Here is a 15,483-nt window from a genome sequence, read left to right on the forward strand (position 1 = left end):
CTGCAGCCAAGTGATGCTTTGGCAACAATTGCAGCCTGCATGCACAAAATGCCCTTTGGGTTGGTTTGTTTGTTCCAGGGATAAGTTGTGCTGGATGTGTCCCACAAAGACCCTCTTGCCTTAATTCTCACTGGAGTGCTGCTGCACTTATGGTCTGGCAGTGTCCTCTGGTCCAACAGTGTGTTTTACCCAAAGGACACCTTGTGGTCCCCAAGGTGTTTCTCCTTCCTGCAGGATGAGAAGGTGCACCCATGTCCAAAAGCAGAGGGCTGTAGGTAGTGGAGGTGTGTTACAGAAAAGTGAGAGGAAGAGTTTGGAAGCAGCTGCATCTCCTAATGGTGTCTGCAAGGGAAGGAGTCTGAGGAGAGAATTGGAAGTCCAGGCTTTTGGGCAGGTTTAGGACAGTGTGAGTGTGGAATTCCCAATGCACCTCTCTGGAGAGCTGGCTGGCATGGCAAGGGTATTTTCCTCATGCTGGGAATGCTTTAGCAGCACATGTTAGGGACAATGGGTGCACACATGTGCTCCTTGTACCTGCAGAGCTGTGCCAGCTGCCCCTGGCACTCAGCACATCCAACCCATGATGGGAGTTAATTCGTGCAAAAGCCCCTCTGGGGTCTCGATTAGAGCCAGTTGCATGGCTGGTGTTGGGGCAGGTTGTGGGGAAGTTCTGCCCTGAAGCCTGTGGCTCCTGTATTATTCATGGCCCTTCATGAATTAGCAATGGGCAGGGAAAGCTGCTGTCTATTAGAGAGCTGCTCTGAAGTGCTAGGACAGCAGCTCTCCCAGCAGCCTCGTTTTGTGAGGATATTTGCAGCGGGGCAGAATTTGTCCCCCACTGCATCTGAGCTCCCCCAGCTCCTTGCCAGGTCCCAGGGTACCTGATCTGCCATCCCCTACCCACGTGCCATCCCATGTCCTGTTGGTGTCAGTGATTCTGGGGAGCTCCTGAGAAGGAGATTCATGGCTGTGTAGAAGAGGATGGAAAGGCTGTGCAAACCTGTCAGAGCATGCAGGGAATGTCTCATCACTCAAATCCCACCAAATCACTGTGCTAATCTGCTCTGGTCTGTTAAATTTAGTGCTTTGGCCTTTGAGTTGCTTGTCTGAGCCTTGTACCTGTGTCACAGAGGTTTATGTGCTTTTGGTGGGAAAGAAATGAACTAATGAAAAGCCACAGAGTGAAGCTTAACTCAGTGTTTGCTCTAAAAAAAAAAAAAAAGGTCAGATGACATCTTGATGTATTTGAAAATGCAAAATGGCATCATTAAGGTTCAGGTTTAGCAACCCTGGATGCAACTAGAAGACCCCTTCAGTTCTTTCCTTTGCAGCACTGTATTGACAAAACAGCAGCTGCAGAAGTTTGGAAGGTTGTTTCCAAATCCTGTTAGTCAGTGAAATTAATTTTGTAAAAGCAAGCATGAATTTTTCAGAAACACGTGGAACAGAGCAGGAAAAAAGCTTTCCCCTGTATGATGGGGGATCTGGATATCACGTGAAACAATGGTTTGACCTTTGGAGATGCCCTTCTGCTTTGGGGTGACTGAACTCATCTCTGGCACTGCTGGCTCTGCTGATCCCAACTTTCTTTGCTTTACAATTGTGTGAGGAGATATTTTGTTTGTTCAGGCTGTATCTCCTAGTTTTGCTCAAATTACCATTGCAACCAGCTTTGGTAACTCAGTCCTGGATGAGCACTGGGATCTTCTCCCTGCTTGGGACTTGCCCTTCTTGCATATCCACAGAGACCTGCAGAGCTTTAAAAATGTAAATGAAATGGTTAGTAGGTTGGAAAATCAATTATAATAAACATTCCTGGTATATAAACTATGTGTAAGTGTGGTTTAAATGAAGTACATTAAAGGCAGTGCTTTTCTCCATTTCTCCTGGCCAGGTCAGCAAGGTCTCAGCACAGTGCTGATTGATTTGATTAAAATGCATGTTCCACTGCACATTAGCTTGTGTTCTGGGTCACCAGGAGACTGTGTTTGTACAAAGGACTTGGGAGAAGAGCTGCCAGCTTTTCTGAGTGCTTGTGGGGGCTTGAGTTGTGCTTTGCCCAACAGAGCCTAGGACCATCACTGAAGTAGGATTTGAAGGTGTAAATCAATATTTTAGGGCAGTAGAGAGCTGTCTGCTCCTTTGCTGATGGGTGACTCTTTTGGGTGTCTGGGTGACAGTGGGATCAAGCCACAGTAGTGCAGGTCTTGTAAAACCTTGTGTGCACTCATGAAGGAGACTGTGTGAACACATGGATGTGTGACTGTGGCAAAGAACAGGAATAACAAGTGCCAGAAGACCCCAGGTGGATAACACGGAGAAGATTCTGCTTTAGCTCTTACAGCATGGTGGCTGTCCTCCCTGGGGACTCCAGAGCCAGTGACAGCTCTGTGCATCCCTCCCCATCCCACCATCCTTTCTCACCTCTCTCTGCCCAGGAGACTAGAGAGGAACCTCTTTAACTGCAGCTGTGACATCCGCTGGATCCAGCTGTGGCAGGAGAAGGGCGAGGCAAACCTGCAGTACCAGGATCTCTACTGCATGACCATGGATGCAGCCATCATCACCTTGAAGGAGATGAACATCACCCAGTGTGGTAAGGATCCCTGGGCTGCACACGAGGGAGGCCAGGAGGGATCCCTGTCCAATCCAGCACCTCAGGTTCAGCTATTTTGGGAACCTGATGTAGCAGGATCCCACCATGTGGTTGAGAACAAGAAGGCTGAAGCTGGTTGGGATAGTTTTTAGATTAAAAATAGAATATCTGGGTAAATGTGAGGCTGCTATTAATGTGCTTATGAAAGATATTGGGTGATTTGGGGCATTTTCTTCACTGCAATGCTGCTGCTTGACAAAGTGTCTGTAGTGAGTCTGTGTGATGTCTTGAAAAGAGCTGTTTCATGTAGATCTTCCTGTGCCTAACGAATCCTAGAAGCAGCATATTGTTAAAAGACACTGACACTGAATCTTTTGTAATTACTCTGAGGAAATATATGCCTCTATTAATTTTCTTTTGTTTTATTTTTCAATTGAAATCCCATATCTGTAGGGAAGAGCCAGAAGTGACTTTATATCTCTTTCTGTTTCCTGCTGATGGTTAAAAGAGTCCAGCAGCCCCAGGAGCAACACAAAGCATGTTCAATAGTTATCCCTTTTTCCTTCACCTTGTTCACACCATCAGCTGCCTGTTTGGTGTCAGGTTTTGCTCTGCTATTGCTATTACTGGAAAGCATCCCTTGTAGAGAAAAGAAAAAGAGATGTACCTTCCACAGAGCAATTAAACTGTCTGTACACAAGCAGATGTCAAATTCACAGGTTGAAAAAGGGAGGAAAACTAGATTTATTTTTTTATAATCATCCTCTGTACTTGGGATTTGGGCTTGTTACTTGTAGACAGTATTAGACAAACAGCATGCACGTTTGAATTTGCATGACTTGTTTTTTTGTTGTTTTGCTGGTTAGTTTTTTTTCCCCTAAGTTCACACTGTCCCTTTAAGCTCTGGAAATGGTCCAAAGTGTGCCTTCATGTGGATGAACTAAAAAGATTTGAGAGTGCTGTAATTTCCGCCCCACATGGGATGAATAAGCTGCAAGGATTAAACAACAACAACAAAAAAAATCCTTAGGGATCAGGGACAGGAGGGGACAAGGCTCCATCAGTGGTGGCATAAGAGTGCAGGGGATAGCAGGGGGCTGATTTGGGAGTAAAAATGTGTTGGTGTGCAGGGTAAGCACCTCCTCTGCCCATGCAAACTCCTGGAAGGGCAGGGATCCAGAGTGGTCTGATTTCCTCCAGAGGATTCTTTCTGTTCCAGCATTAAGACTCCAGGGCTGCTGTAAGGACACCACACTTATCCTTGTCCTTTGGTGCTGAGGTGTGGCCATGTTTGACACTATCTCAGCCTGGAGAAGACCATACATGTCCTTCCCATCTCCCTCTACACTATTCCTGCCACCAATGCAGCTTTGCCAGGTCTTGACTGCTGCTTTCTTTCTTCTGGCATCCCCCAATCTGTACAATGCTCCTTCCTTCCTGGTGTCACTGATGCCCATGAAATGGTGTGTGTCCCCATCCATGACATTGCCTTGGCATGGTGGGTTCTGCTGCCCTACAGTGGGACCACTGGTGAGTTCCTCCTGCCCTGCTTACTCAACTGACTTCTGAAAACCTCCCCTGTTCAAGATTACTTGGCCTTCTTGCAACCAGCACTGTCTTGTTTCACATTGCAAGGATACTTGGTGCCTGTGGCATGGAGTAAGGAACTGGTGTAAATCAGGGCCACCATAAATCCGTGAATCCCTCTGCTACCACTGAGGAAGAACAAGGGCACCTTCTATTAGGAGAGCTGCAGTTATTATGAGGACACATCCTTGGTCATCTTTTCTTGATTGTTATAAATTAGAGGGACACTTTCTTCACCTGGAGCGCTCTGTGCCTTGTCCCTGGGGGTGGGGATGCCTTGGATCCTCTCCCAGTACACACAGTTTTCTCATCCCAGCTGACTGCCCTCTTGAGCAGCTTCTCTGGGAGTAGAGAGATGGGTATAGGGATTGTGTGAGAGGAAGAGTGGCCAGAACTGGGCAGCAACATTTGGATTCCAAGCTGAAGAGAGGGTCTGCTCAGCTGGCACATCTCCAGTGTCTACATTTTCCCCTGTCTCCAGCACCCCTCCTTTTCTTGGTAGGGCCATTGTGCTGCCTCTTGCTACTCATCTCGAGGTGCTGGAGGCTGATTTGGAAAAGAGCTTGGTGGGATTTGGGTCCACACACTTCTGTGGCTGGCTGTAGAAAATTGAGTGGTTTGTTTGGCTCCTCTAGACCTCCCTGAGATCAGTGTGAGCCACGTGAACCTGACGGTGCGGGAAGGGGAGAACGCTGTCATCACCTGCAATGGCTCAGGATCACCACTGCCTGACGTGGACTGGACAGTGGCTGAGCTCCACTCCATCAACACCCACCAGGTAGGGGCTGCAACACCTCAGTGCTGCTGTGCCCAGTGTGGCAAGAGCAAAGCAGCTGCCAGGGTTTCCCAGGTCTGTGCATGCAGGGCAGAGGGTCGGGTAGATGGTGTGAGAAAGGAGAAATTTTTGAAAGCAAAGGAAAGCTGAAGCCATGCTCTGCCCACATGACAAGCTGGGGACTCCCAGAAGGGAGCAAAACCTTTTGTCTGTATGGCAGGAATGTGAAGATGAGAGAGCTTCAGAGCTCAGTGCTCACTGATTGAATTAGCTCATGTCCTCTGATGGAACTCCAGTGAAACTACCTGTTTGCAATAGCTAAGTAAGATTTTCTAGAGGCTGGCCATGCTTTTCAGTGCTACAATGCCACGCCTTTCCCCAGTATTTCCCCTTACAAGTGTGTTTGATCAGGGGAGGAAATGCCTCCCTTCACCCACATCCCAGCTGTCTTTGGATTTTGGAGACCTCCTCACACGGAAACTGTGATCCTTCTTTTCCTGGGGTGGTAGAGGGGAGGAAAGGAGCCTCCAGATACCAACGTCTGTGTTTCTCTCTGGGATTTTTAGACCAACCTCAACTGGACCAATGTTCACGCCATCAATCTGACCTTGGTGAACGTCACCAGCGAGGACAATGGATTCCTGCTTACCTGCATTGCTGAGAACGTGGTGGGGATGAGCAATGCCAGTGTGCTGCTCACTGTCTACTGTAAGTACCAGTGGAGAGACCTTGTCCATGCAGAGCCCAGAGGGGCTGCCCTGGGAGCTGTTTGAATGCATGACCATCTGCTACCTGTGTTGGACTGGTTTTGTGGGTGAGGATTAGGAGGAGCTGAGCACGGTGAGATGGAGGTGAATCTTCACACAGCTCTCTTTCAAATGTTAGAATTTTTGCTTTCCTGATGCTTCCATTAATCCAGAAATAAACACAAGAGCAGAGAAAGAACAGCAGTGCCACAATGGTGGTGGTGGCTATTTCCTGCTTGTGTCTTGGAAGACTCAATAGACTAAAGGAAAGGCATAGAGGGACTAAAAATCTCTTAACAAATGCAAAGTTTCTTGTCCTGATGCTATGTGAGGAGTTCAATGGCAGCACCCTTGCTAAAGATAGTTTAAAATTTGCCACTAATTTCAGGGGTGTGTTAGTGCTTCCTCTCAGGTCAGATCCTACAAACTGCAAATGTCATATAAATGTGCACATGTCAAATTTGAACTGTTCACTTTTATCTGTAGGTAGCTCAACTTTCTTTGTGCTTTCTAATATAACAAAACCCTGACCTTAAAAGGAAGTTTACACAGCTTTGTGGTCTCAGGCAGCTGAGATTTGCTATATTTTGCTGTGTCTATAATATTTGCCCTTACTCTAGTTTGAAAATCTACACCCCCAACCTTGCCATGTAGAACAGAGAGCCCTGTGGGGTTCTGGCTACTCTTGGTAAACCCATGCATGCTGTGTGATGCTTTTACTACTTTCATCTTCCTTCCAATAAGTGCTATTGATGGATTGAAGGATGGAGGTAATTAAAGTTCAGCCCAGCTCAGAGCTGACTGCTCAGCAGACCAGACCAGGGTATTTTTTGCAAGGTGTTTCAGCATCTCTTCCTCCACACCTTAAAAAGCACTATGTCCATGCCTATTTTCCCCCATGAAATCCTCTAAGCTGCTGACAGTTTCTGCTCCCCTTGCTCTTGTTGCACAGAGCCATCACTCAGGCTGTAATTTCACACTGAAAAGATCTGGGTTTGAGTGTAGGTGGCTGCCTGTTTTGAATCCCCCTTGCCAGGAGGATATGAACAAGCCACATGCGGATCTGGGCTCAGGAATGAGTGAGGGTGGCTGGGACACGACTCTGGTTCAGGGTAGATGGGCACTGGTGGGAGAATTTTGCTCAGCTCCAACCAGCTCTGCACCTTCTTCTCTTCTGTCACCTTCACTGACTTAAAAATTCACTGTCATTTTTCACAAAGATGGGTGCTGCAATTTGGTATGTTGGTCTTCTTCCTCTTGGATGCCAAATGGATTGTCTTTGCAGCTGGATGGTAGCAGGAAAAGGAGAGTTTTAGGGGAGACATACATCTTTGTGTCATGTATCTTTGCACAAAACTTGTTCTTCTAGTTCAGACCTTGCCAGCCTTGGGGTTTGGGACCTTAGGTGTAGGCGTTGCAAATGGGGTTTCAGAAGCTGTAGCAGAGCAACATTTCAATTCTTGGTGTGTCCCAAGGGGAAGACAATGCATATGCAATAAATTGCAGGTGGAGTTTCTGCTTTTCTTATCCCTGTCCCACTCTACTCCCTTTAATTAAAACACCCCTGGAGGCTGTTCGGCGAGTGAGAACTCCTTTGGGATGTTCAGGCAGTCAAAGCCCCAAGGACAGACAGTCTCTGAGGGATGTTTGCTTCCACAGCTGTGCAATCCAGAATTGCTTGGTGTGACTGAGAGCTCCCACGGGCACCTTGCACATGTGTAATGAAACAGTGCTACGTCACCGTGTCCTCCTTAATGGGGACAGGCAGTCTGCCCAGGATCCCTTGGGGAAAGGAGAGCAGCAGGAGATGTGTGGACAGGACAGTTCAAGCTTAATTGTTTCTGGTGAAATTTCCATTCCTGTCTTTAATTTATACCCCTGTTTGGAAGGCCAGGAGGCCTGGCCATGGCTCAGACCCTCCTTCCAGGGAGGGTGGAGCGGTTCTGGTGCCAGCACTGCTTCTTTCCATGGGAAGAGCAGGAGGAACAGGTGTTTGTGGAGGTTTCCAGCGCTCGCAGTCTCCGTGGTGCACAGCTGGTGCCGTTGGGTGAGGTTGCTGTGAGCCTGTGCTTCTCTCTGCTAGATCCCCCTCGCATCCTGACTCTGGAGGAGCCGGTGCTGCACATGGACCACTGCATCGCCTTTGCGGTGCACGGGAACCCGGCTCCCACCCTGCACTGGCTGCACAACGGCCAGGTGCTCCGCGAGACCGAGATCATCCGCATGGAGTTCTACCAGCAAGGGGAGGTGTCCGAGGGCTGCCTGCTCTTCAACAAACCCACTCACTACAACAATGGCAACTACACCATTGTGGCTACCAACCAGCTGGGCTCAGCCAACCAGACTATCAAAGGGCACTTCCTCGAAAAGCCTTTTCCAGGTAGGATATTCAGTTTATCTCATCTTGAAATCCAAAGGTCTTGCTATGGCCCTGCAAGTCATCCTTGCACCTCGAGGCCTTGAACAACCCATGTTGGTTTTGTCTGAACATCAGGTTGGAAGAGGTGACCCCTGGCAGCCTCTTCTTCTGACCAGTATGATTTTCCTACACAAGTGTACTTTGGTATCATATGAACCATATAATGCTGGGTGAGGTGCTAACTGCTTGACATAATTTTATTTTGTAGCATATTCTGCAGTGTATTTGTTTATTTTAAAGATCTTTAGGAATTTCAATGGGAATAGGATGTAAATTTGACCAATCATTTTGGATCTCCTTTTGGGTGCCCCAAAGACATTGCTAATTTTTTTTCCAGAGAAAGTGTTCTGCTGTGTGGTAGTCACAAGCTGTAGAAAGGAAAAGCCTTTGAGGTGATGCAGCCTGTCCCTTTTGTTTTTTTTACTTCTAGCTTGCATTTGTGAAATGATTAAAGCTGGATGCAGAGGTGTCAGGATTGTTTTCTTTTCAAATGCAATATGCGCAATTCCAGGATGACAGGGCTACAAAAAATTCGACAGCTCAATTAGTCACTTTGCATCAGTTTGTCGGGATTTCTTAACTGATTGCTTGGAATTCCCTCTTGTACTCCCTGGTGATTCACAGCTTAAGTGCAAAGAGAAAAAAAAAAAAAAAAAAAGGTTTTGAGGACATGCAGATCCATCTCTGGGAAGTGCTGTAGAGACTTTTGTGGTGGCCTCTCTGCTCTATGGGAGCATCTTGGTCTGCTCCCTGACAGTGGAACACCATCCTGGCCATCATGGAGTTAAGATCTGTGCTGCCTTCAGGAGTGATGCCATGAGAAAGTGGCAGCTCTAAATTGGCCCTTGCAGCCCAAGAAAATCCAGCAAAATAGGGCGTTTGCTAAATATAGCAAAATACCAACGGTACTCTCATTTATTATTTATATCACACCATATATGTACACAGAGTTTTCCCGCAGGTCAAATATCATAAATGCAAACCCAAATCTCTGCCTTGAAGATCTGACAATTGAACAAATGAACTGATATGGATGGGAGTGGAAAATTTGTATTTGGACTTCAAGGATGCTGCCCTATTTGACTATCTGACCTATTTATGTTTCCTTCTGTCAGGGCAGAAGAGCTTATCAAATGTAGGTGGGTGAGGAGACAGGTTTGCAGTCTCAGCTCTGTCAGGTCCCACCTTTGTGACTCAGTTTCCCCATCTGTGAAACGGGGGCAGCTCCTAAGTAGGTGCTGGACCTGCAGGAAAGGGAGGCAGATATGGTGCTCTGGAGAGCTGATTTTGGAGAGGGATCTGAGCCACGTGTGGTGTGGGAAAGCACACTGATGTTTGCAGAGCATCTCGTGTGAGGCTCTGGGAGAATGGGGTCCTGTGAATACATGTAAAATGTTGCCTTGTGAATGAACTCCAGCCATGCCTGTGTGCTGTTGGTGTGGGGTGCTTTCTGACCCTGAGCCATCTCTCAGCAGGAGCTGACCCATTTCCTTTATTTCTTCTGATCCAAAGTCCCAAGCCATTCCTCACCCTGGCAGACCCTGTCAGCCCAATGCAGGATGTAATTTACTTTCCTTGAAGCTTGTTGCTTTGTCCACTACCACAGCTGACACATACATTCACTGCAGCTGACGTTTATAATTTCCCATTTGAAGGTAGATTCCTTCAGAAAATGCCACACATTGAAGGTTCTCCAGCGTGGCTCATTCAAGCCCCTTGTGGCTTACAGCAATTCACAGGTGCAAGAGCTTTGCTGTCACTACCCAGGGTGAGATTATTAGTCTTAATTAATTAATGAAAGCACAGTGCCTGAAAGACTTTGTCAGCATAGAAAAGGACCTATGGCCATGTATTTTAGAACTCCCTGGTCAAAATCCTCTCATTGTAAATGGCCACACTCTGCTTTCCAGGCTGAGAGGAGCAAGGTGCTGTCAGAAGCTGGGGTCTGGGACATGTAAGCTCCATGGCATGTCTGCCTTTTCTCTGATGCTGCAGGGCAGTGGCTCCCAGGACACATTTGTGTCATTTCCTGTAAAAATCCCATTGCGTGTTGTCATTGGTATCTCTGCCACAGGCTACCAGCTCCTCATTTAATCCACAAAGGTTAATGTACCTGTGATGAGTGTTCAGTTCTTTGGGAACTTCTCACAGAACTCAAGTTGGCTGAAATTTCTTGACTATTTTTTATGCTTGGAAAAATAGGGTTTAATGGAAAAAACACTTTTAGTGCATTTCTGTTGAATTTGCTTAGTCCAGCAGAGAAAAATAGAAAGGGGAAAATGTAGAAGCAGCAAGAATTTTATGACTAGACTCTGCCTTAATAGAGATGAAAAAGTCTCCAAATATTTTTTTTTTCCCCTCCTTTTTCCCCCCTCTTATTAGAAAAAGCCAAGGAAAGTTACTCGTCTGCTTGACTTAAAACAAAATATTTATTCAGGTTTTCTCCCCTGGTTTGGAAAGCTGTGTTTGTCACCTGGGGTTTGTTTTACACTCCCCTCCCAAACCTCACCCATGCTCCAGTGTGAGTGTTCCAGCATCCTTCCAGGAGCCCAGTGCCAGCAAAGCTGTGCAAACTGCAGTTAATATCAGCTCAGCTCTTACCCGGGCGAGTGAATTGGAAGCTGACGTGATTCTCACTCTGTGTAAACTGAGTGTCACCGAGGGCTTTAGAGCTCTCTGGCTGGGGTCTGAGCCACCTCTGGAGCTGAAGGAGCTTTGCTGAATAGACTGGAGCAGGCTCAGCTCACTGTGGTTGTCTCAGGCAAGAGGCAGCTCTTGGACAGCCACAGCCTCCGTGCCCAGCTCAAAGCTATCAGCTGTTCTGAGTGGCTCATGGAAAGCAGCTCAGAGGAGATCTCCTCTGACTCCCAGCCCAAGCTGGGCTCCCCTCTGTGGGAGCTGATCCTCATCCTTGAAGGATTTTATCCATGGGTGCACACTGCAGTGCAGGGTAAAATCTGTTTCTCTCCCCTCCACCTCCATCCTGCAGAGCCCTGTGTGTCTGTTGAGCTTTGCTCACCTGGGCTATTTACCAATCATTCAAAAGTGCTGCTTGTTCTCCATTTTGGCCTCACAGTAGCATCCCTCCCCTCCTCTTTCACCTCAAGGTTCTCCATCCTGACCTCCAGCATGTCCTGTGGCACATATGCTGCAATTTCCAGGAACAGTTCCCAAGAGGAAAAAATATGAAAAGTTGGGACCCCATGGGCTCTTTGGGGTGGTGGGTTGTATCTGAGGTGGGTGGGGAGGGATATCCCTCTCCCTTTGCTGTGCTGCTAACTGTATTGCTTCTCTCTTTGTCCTTTCCACAGAGAGTACAGACAACTTTGTCTCAAGTAAGTGTCTCCTTGCCTTTTGAATACTGTGGCTGGTTTGCTTCTGTTGTTTCCCCTTCCCCTCTGTGATTTACATGGCAAAAGTGAGGAAGCCAGGAGCAGGCTGTGGAGGTTGCACAAAGCCCTGGCTTCCCTGTGCATGAACAAGATTGCTGGGGAGCTTGTGATCAGCTTGGTAATCTCATGAGACCAGGAGATGTTCATCTGCCTCTAGTGGTTTCCCAGAGAAGGCCCTATAAAGGAAATGATGGTTGGTTGGTTGTGGTGTAGCAGAAGGGATCTTTATTTCATGTAGGCTGGGCTGTCCCCAACAATAACATCTCTCTGGTGTGGGCTGGGATGAGAAGCAGGACTCAATTCTGTCATGTTTCTTTAACAGATTTTTCCTTCCACCCCCCCAAAACACATCATACACCACACACCACAGAAAGCATTCAATTTACTGTTTCTGCAGATCAAGTTTTGCTGGAGTCAGTTGTGTTTTAACCCCACTTAGCTCTGTAGATTTCTGAAAACTAGGAAGAGGGCTCAAGGGTGGTGGGAATTCCAGGACACCAGGCACCCAAATGTTTCCATTTGTGAGGCTGGAACAACATCAGCATAGTGCTGGTCTGTGTCTTCTCTGCTGATGTGCACAGGGACCTCTCTGGTGCTGATTTGTGCCTTCTGAAACAGAGAGTTGCAGCCTCTCTCAGGGGTGAGCTGAGTTTCCTTAGGCCAGGCACTGCTGTTGGAGTGTGCTGGTGCACACCCACGGGAGCCACACTGAGTTTTCTGTCTTTGGTGTTTTGGTTTCAGTCGGTGATTATGAAGTGAGTCCCACCCCACCAATCACTGTGACCCACAAACCAGAGGAGGACACTTTTGGGGTGAGTCCTGGTCTCTTCTCTACACAACTGCTTTGCATTCATTCCTTGTTATTGACGACTCAGTATTTGTATTTCTCTGCTGTTTTGAATGTTTGCAAGGAAAATCTCTTCCTTCATGGCTCAAGACAGCAATCAGGAGGATTTTGTGGCTTGTGTCAGGCAGGTAGAATACTGACACAAACCATCTGATCCTCTTGGTCTGCAGTGTGGAACCAGGGAGCTCTTTGAAAACAAGGCATCCTGTGAAGTCTCTGCTGACAGGGTCAGGAATTCTCACTCTAAAAAAGTAGCACCCAGAGAACAAACAAACAGGCAATTGTATGTTTTGGACTGTTATTGATCTGTTAAGCTTAGCCTGGTGAGGGACCTGGGTTTAGTTTGGTTCAATTCTGTCAATGTCTGTTTGCCCTCTCTCCTGCTGTGCAGGACATGCCTAAAATGAAAAAGGAAAGTAAGTCTAGGGCTTATCAGATCTCAACAATGTCTTTCTTCTGCAGAATCCAGGCAGAAAAAAAGTAAAAAAAAAAAAAAAAAAAAAAAAAAAAAAAAAAAGTGTGCATAAGTATTAGAAGAAAAAAATTAGCATGTTACACAATTGCTCTAATTTTGTGAAAGTTTTAAGATACTGAAATCCACGAAGTGTCAACAGAATAAGCAAAACTCAATTCACCCTGGTTTCAGTACTCATCTAACAGAAAACCTTCTTTAACTGCAGTGGAAGCTTTGAACAGTGAGGCTGGAGTAATGCACACTGATTATTAAATATAAAGCACAGAAAGCTGGGAATGAAAATAGAGTGTGGTAAAATAAAAATTTTAAAATATCATAACAAATGTACCAAGAACAGGGAAAAGGATCGCAAAATGAAATTACTTCTTCTTGGTTAAGTGATATATTTTCTATTATAGCAGAATATGGTTTTGTAAAAGGAAGCAAAGTCTAAATGCATCACAAGACCTAGTATAGAACAATTGGACACATGCCAGAGAAATTGTTGTTTACATCAATGCAATAAAAGTATTTTGAGCAAAGACTTGAAGGAATAAATATTCATAAATATTTTAATAAGCCTGGGATTGTAAACCCTTTAGGGCAAAGAGGTTTTCTTTCCCTGCTTGTACACTGCCACAGTGGAGCTACAGCTCCAGTGAAGGACATGGACATTGTTGTAGTATAAATATTTACTAGTAAAATTACAATAAATAGGAAACCGTTGGAGGCTTTTGAAAAACTCAGTCGCTTTACAGGGAAAAACTCCTTAGTTCTACTTAATTTCTTCTGTTTCTGCTTTGTGTTGTGTTATTTTCCCTCACTCTGTCCTGAGGGATGTTTGGATGGAGGCAGGATTGTGCTCTCAGCTGAGCTTTGAATAGCTTTAGTGTTGTAATGCCATGGCAAAGAGGTGATGTCAGAAATGGGAGCTTGGGATGTGATGCAGTGAAGGGAGAGCCCAGGCACTGGAGCAGAGATCTGCTTTCCCTGCAGATATAGGGAGTGAGGGGCTGGGGAAAACTGGTGCCAGGACAGCATCACTGATGGGAAGATCCCAGACCTCCCAGTCCTAAAAAAGCCTGTAATGCCTCCAAGTTGTTCCAGGGCCTGCTGCTTTAGCTTGTGTTTTCCTCCATAGCTGCTATCCACAAGGCTGCAGCAGATGGTGTGAACCTATAGAAAGGTTAAATGGGCAAGGAGGTGCTGTATTTCTGATTTATTATTTCTGACTCCTAAAACTCCTCTGTGTTGACTCTAAGGCTTTTTCCTTCCAGGTTTCCATAGCAGTTGGGCTGGCAGCTTTTGCTTGTGTCCTCTTGGTCGTCCTCTTTATTATGATCAACAAGTACGGCCGGCGGTCCAAGTTTGGGATGAAAGGTAGGTGCAGCCCCTGTCCCCGAGCAGGAGGCACTGCCAGGACTGCCAGCTCTTATAGCACACTGGAAAGGTGGTGTGGCTTTATTCCTACAAGGCAGAGCCCTCTCAAGGGAGTTCAGTGCTCTTCTGTTTGTTGAGAGAGTAATGAGACAAGTGGGCTGGTGGTTCTCTCCTGTGGGAGCTTCTGTGGGCACAAGTGTGGATTTGTGCTCCTTTTGAGCACGTAACTGCATCTACAGGCTGTCCATGAGAGCTTTGAGCCTGCTTCCTCCAGCCCTGCAGTGTGTTCAGGACAGCATGGTTTTGGGGGAAATCTTCATGGACTTGGTGCACAGGCTGCAGAGCCTGGGGTGTGCAGGGGGCACTGAGGAATGTGAAACTGGTTTGAGTTCTGTTGGGAAGGCAGGTGCAGCACTCTGTGCCTGTCTGTGAGTGGGGACTGAGATGCTGCTGTCACTTTATGTCCACACTGGGAAGGCAGTGGTGTGGAAGATCTCTTTCTGATGACTCTCTGATGGAAGGTTTTCTCCTCTGTGTCATGAATAATGACTTTAGAAATTTATTTCAAGTGTCACTGATAGTGATAGCGAAGTGAGAAGGCGTTTGATGTTTGCCAGGCAGAACTGGTCTCTGTCCTACCAACACCAGCACTGTGATGTGACAGAGCCAATGCCAGCAGATAATTCTGTGCCATCTGCTTTTTGTGACTCTGCTGGTACCTCCAGCTGGGCAGCGTTGGTGGTGCCCAGTGAAGGTGGAGGGAGAGGCTTCACATGACAATGCAGTTCCCAGCCTGACTGGTGGCTCATGCATGCACTGTCTGAAGCCAGGCTTTGACAAACACGAGCTTCTCCAAGGCTCCTGAGCCACAGCCTATTTCCTGGCCTTGCTGTGGTCTGTGCTGCAGGGCAGGTTGATAGGTTTGGGAATGTTCTCTGCATTTGCCTTGGGCTTTGTTTTCTTCACGTAGACATTTCCTGAGTGGGCCCAGATGGGGCTCTGGCTGAAGTTTCTCCTATGCATCCTATGGAGATAGAAGACAGGACATTTAATTAAATAGTGAATCTTCTACACCAACTTAGGAATATTTAGTCCATATGTCCAATGATAAGAACCATCTGGTGAAGTGTACTGACTGGTGGGTGGAGTAGAGGAATGGAAGACATGGTTCCTGGGATCAATTCCCAGCTCCTCTACTGACTCACTTAGTGGCCATAGGCAATTAGCTGTCTTAACCTCTGTCTCTGCTCTAATTTCCCCATCTGTAAAACTGGGATGATGTTGTGT

General features: G+C 46.8%; 1 protein-coding gene across 3 annotated transcripts in view; it reads left to right on the forward strand.

Annotated features, from left to right (window-relative positions):
* Positions 1-15,483, forward strand: part of NTRK3 (neurotrophic receptor tyrosine kinase 3) — a 203,200-nt gene that overhangs the window by 57,444 nt on the left and 130,273 nt on the right. For all 3 annotated transcript variants that reach the window (XM_056499873.1, XM_056499871.1, XM_056499872.1), the window contains exons 5-11: positions 2,439-2,596; positions 4,819-4,961; positions 5,525-5,666; positions 7,788-8,084; positions 11,435-11,458; positions 12,257-12,327; positions 14,094-14,196. In XM_056499873.1, coding sequence (XP_056355848.1) covers positions 2,439-2,596; positions 4,819-4,961; positions 5,525-5,666; positions 7,788-8,084; positions 11,435-11,458; positions 12,257-12,327; positions 14,094-14,196 — 938 coding nt within the window. The remainder of the gene's footprint in view (positions 1-2,438; positions 2,597-4,818; positions 4,962-5,524; positions 5,667-7,787; positions 8,085-11,434; positions 11,459-12,256; positions 12,328-14,093; positions 14,197-15,483) is intronic.

The sequence above is a fragment of the Oenanthe melanoleuca genome, chromosome 10 (genome assembly GCF_029582105.1).
Source record: "Oenanthe melanoleuca isolate GR-GAL-2019-014 chromosome 10, OMel1.0, whole genome shotgun sequence".
Classification (NCBI taxonomy): Eukaryota; Metazoa; Chordata; class Aves; order Passeriformes; family Muscicapidae; genus Oenanthe; species Oenanthe melanoleuca.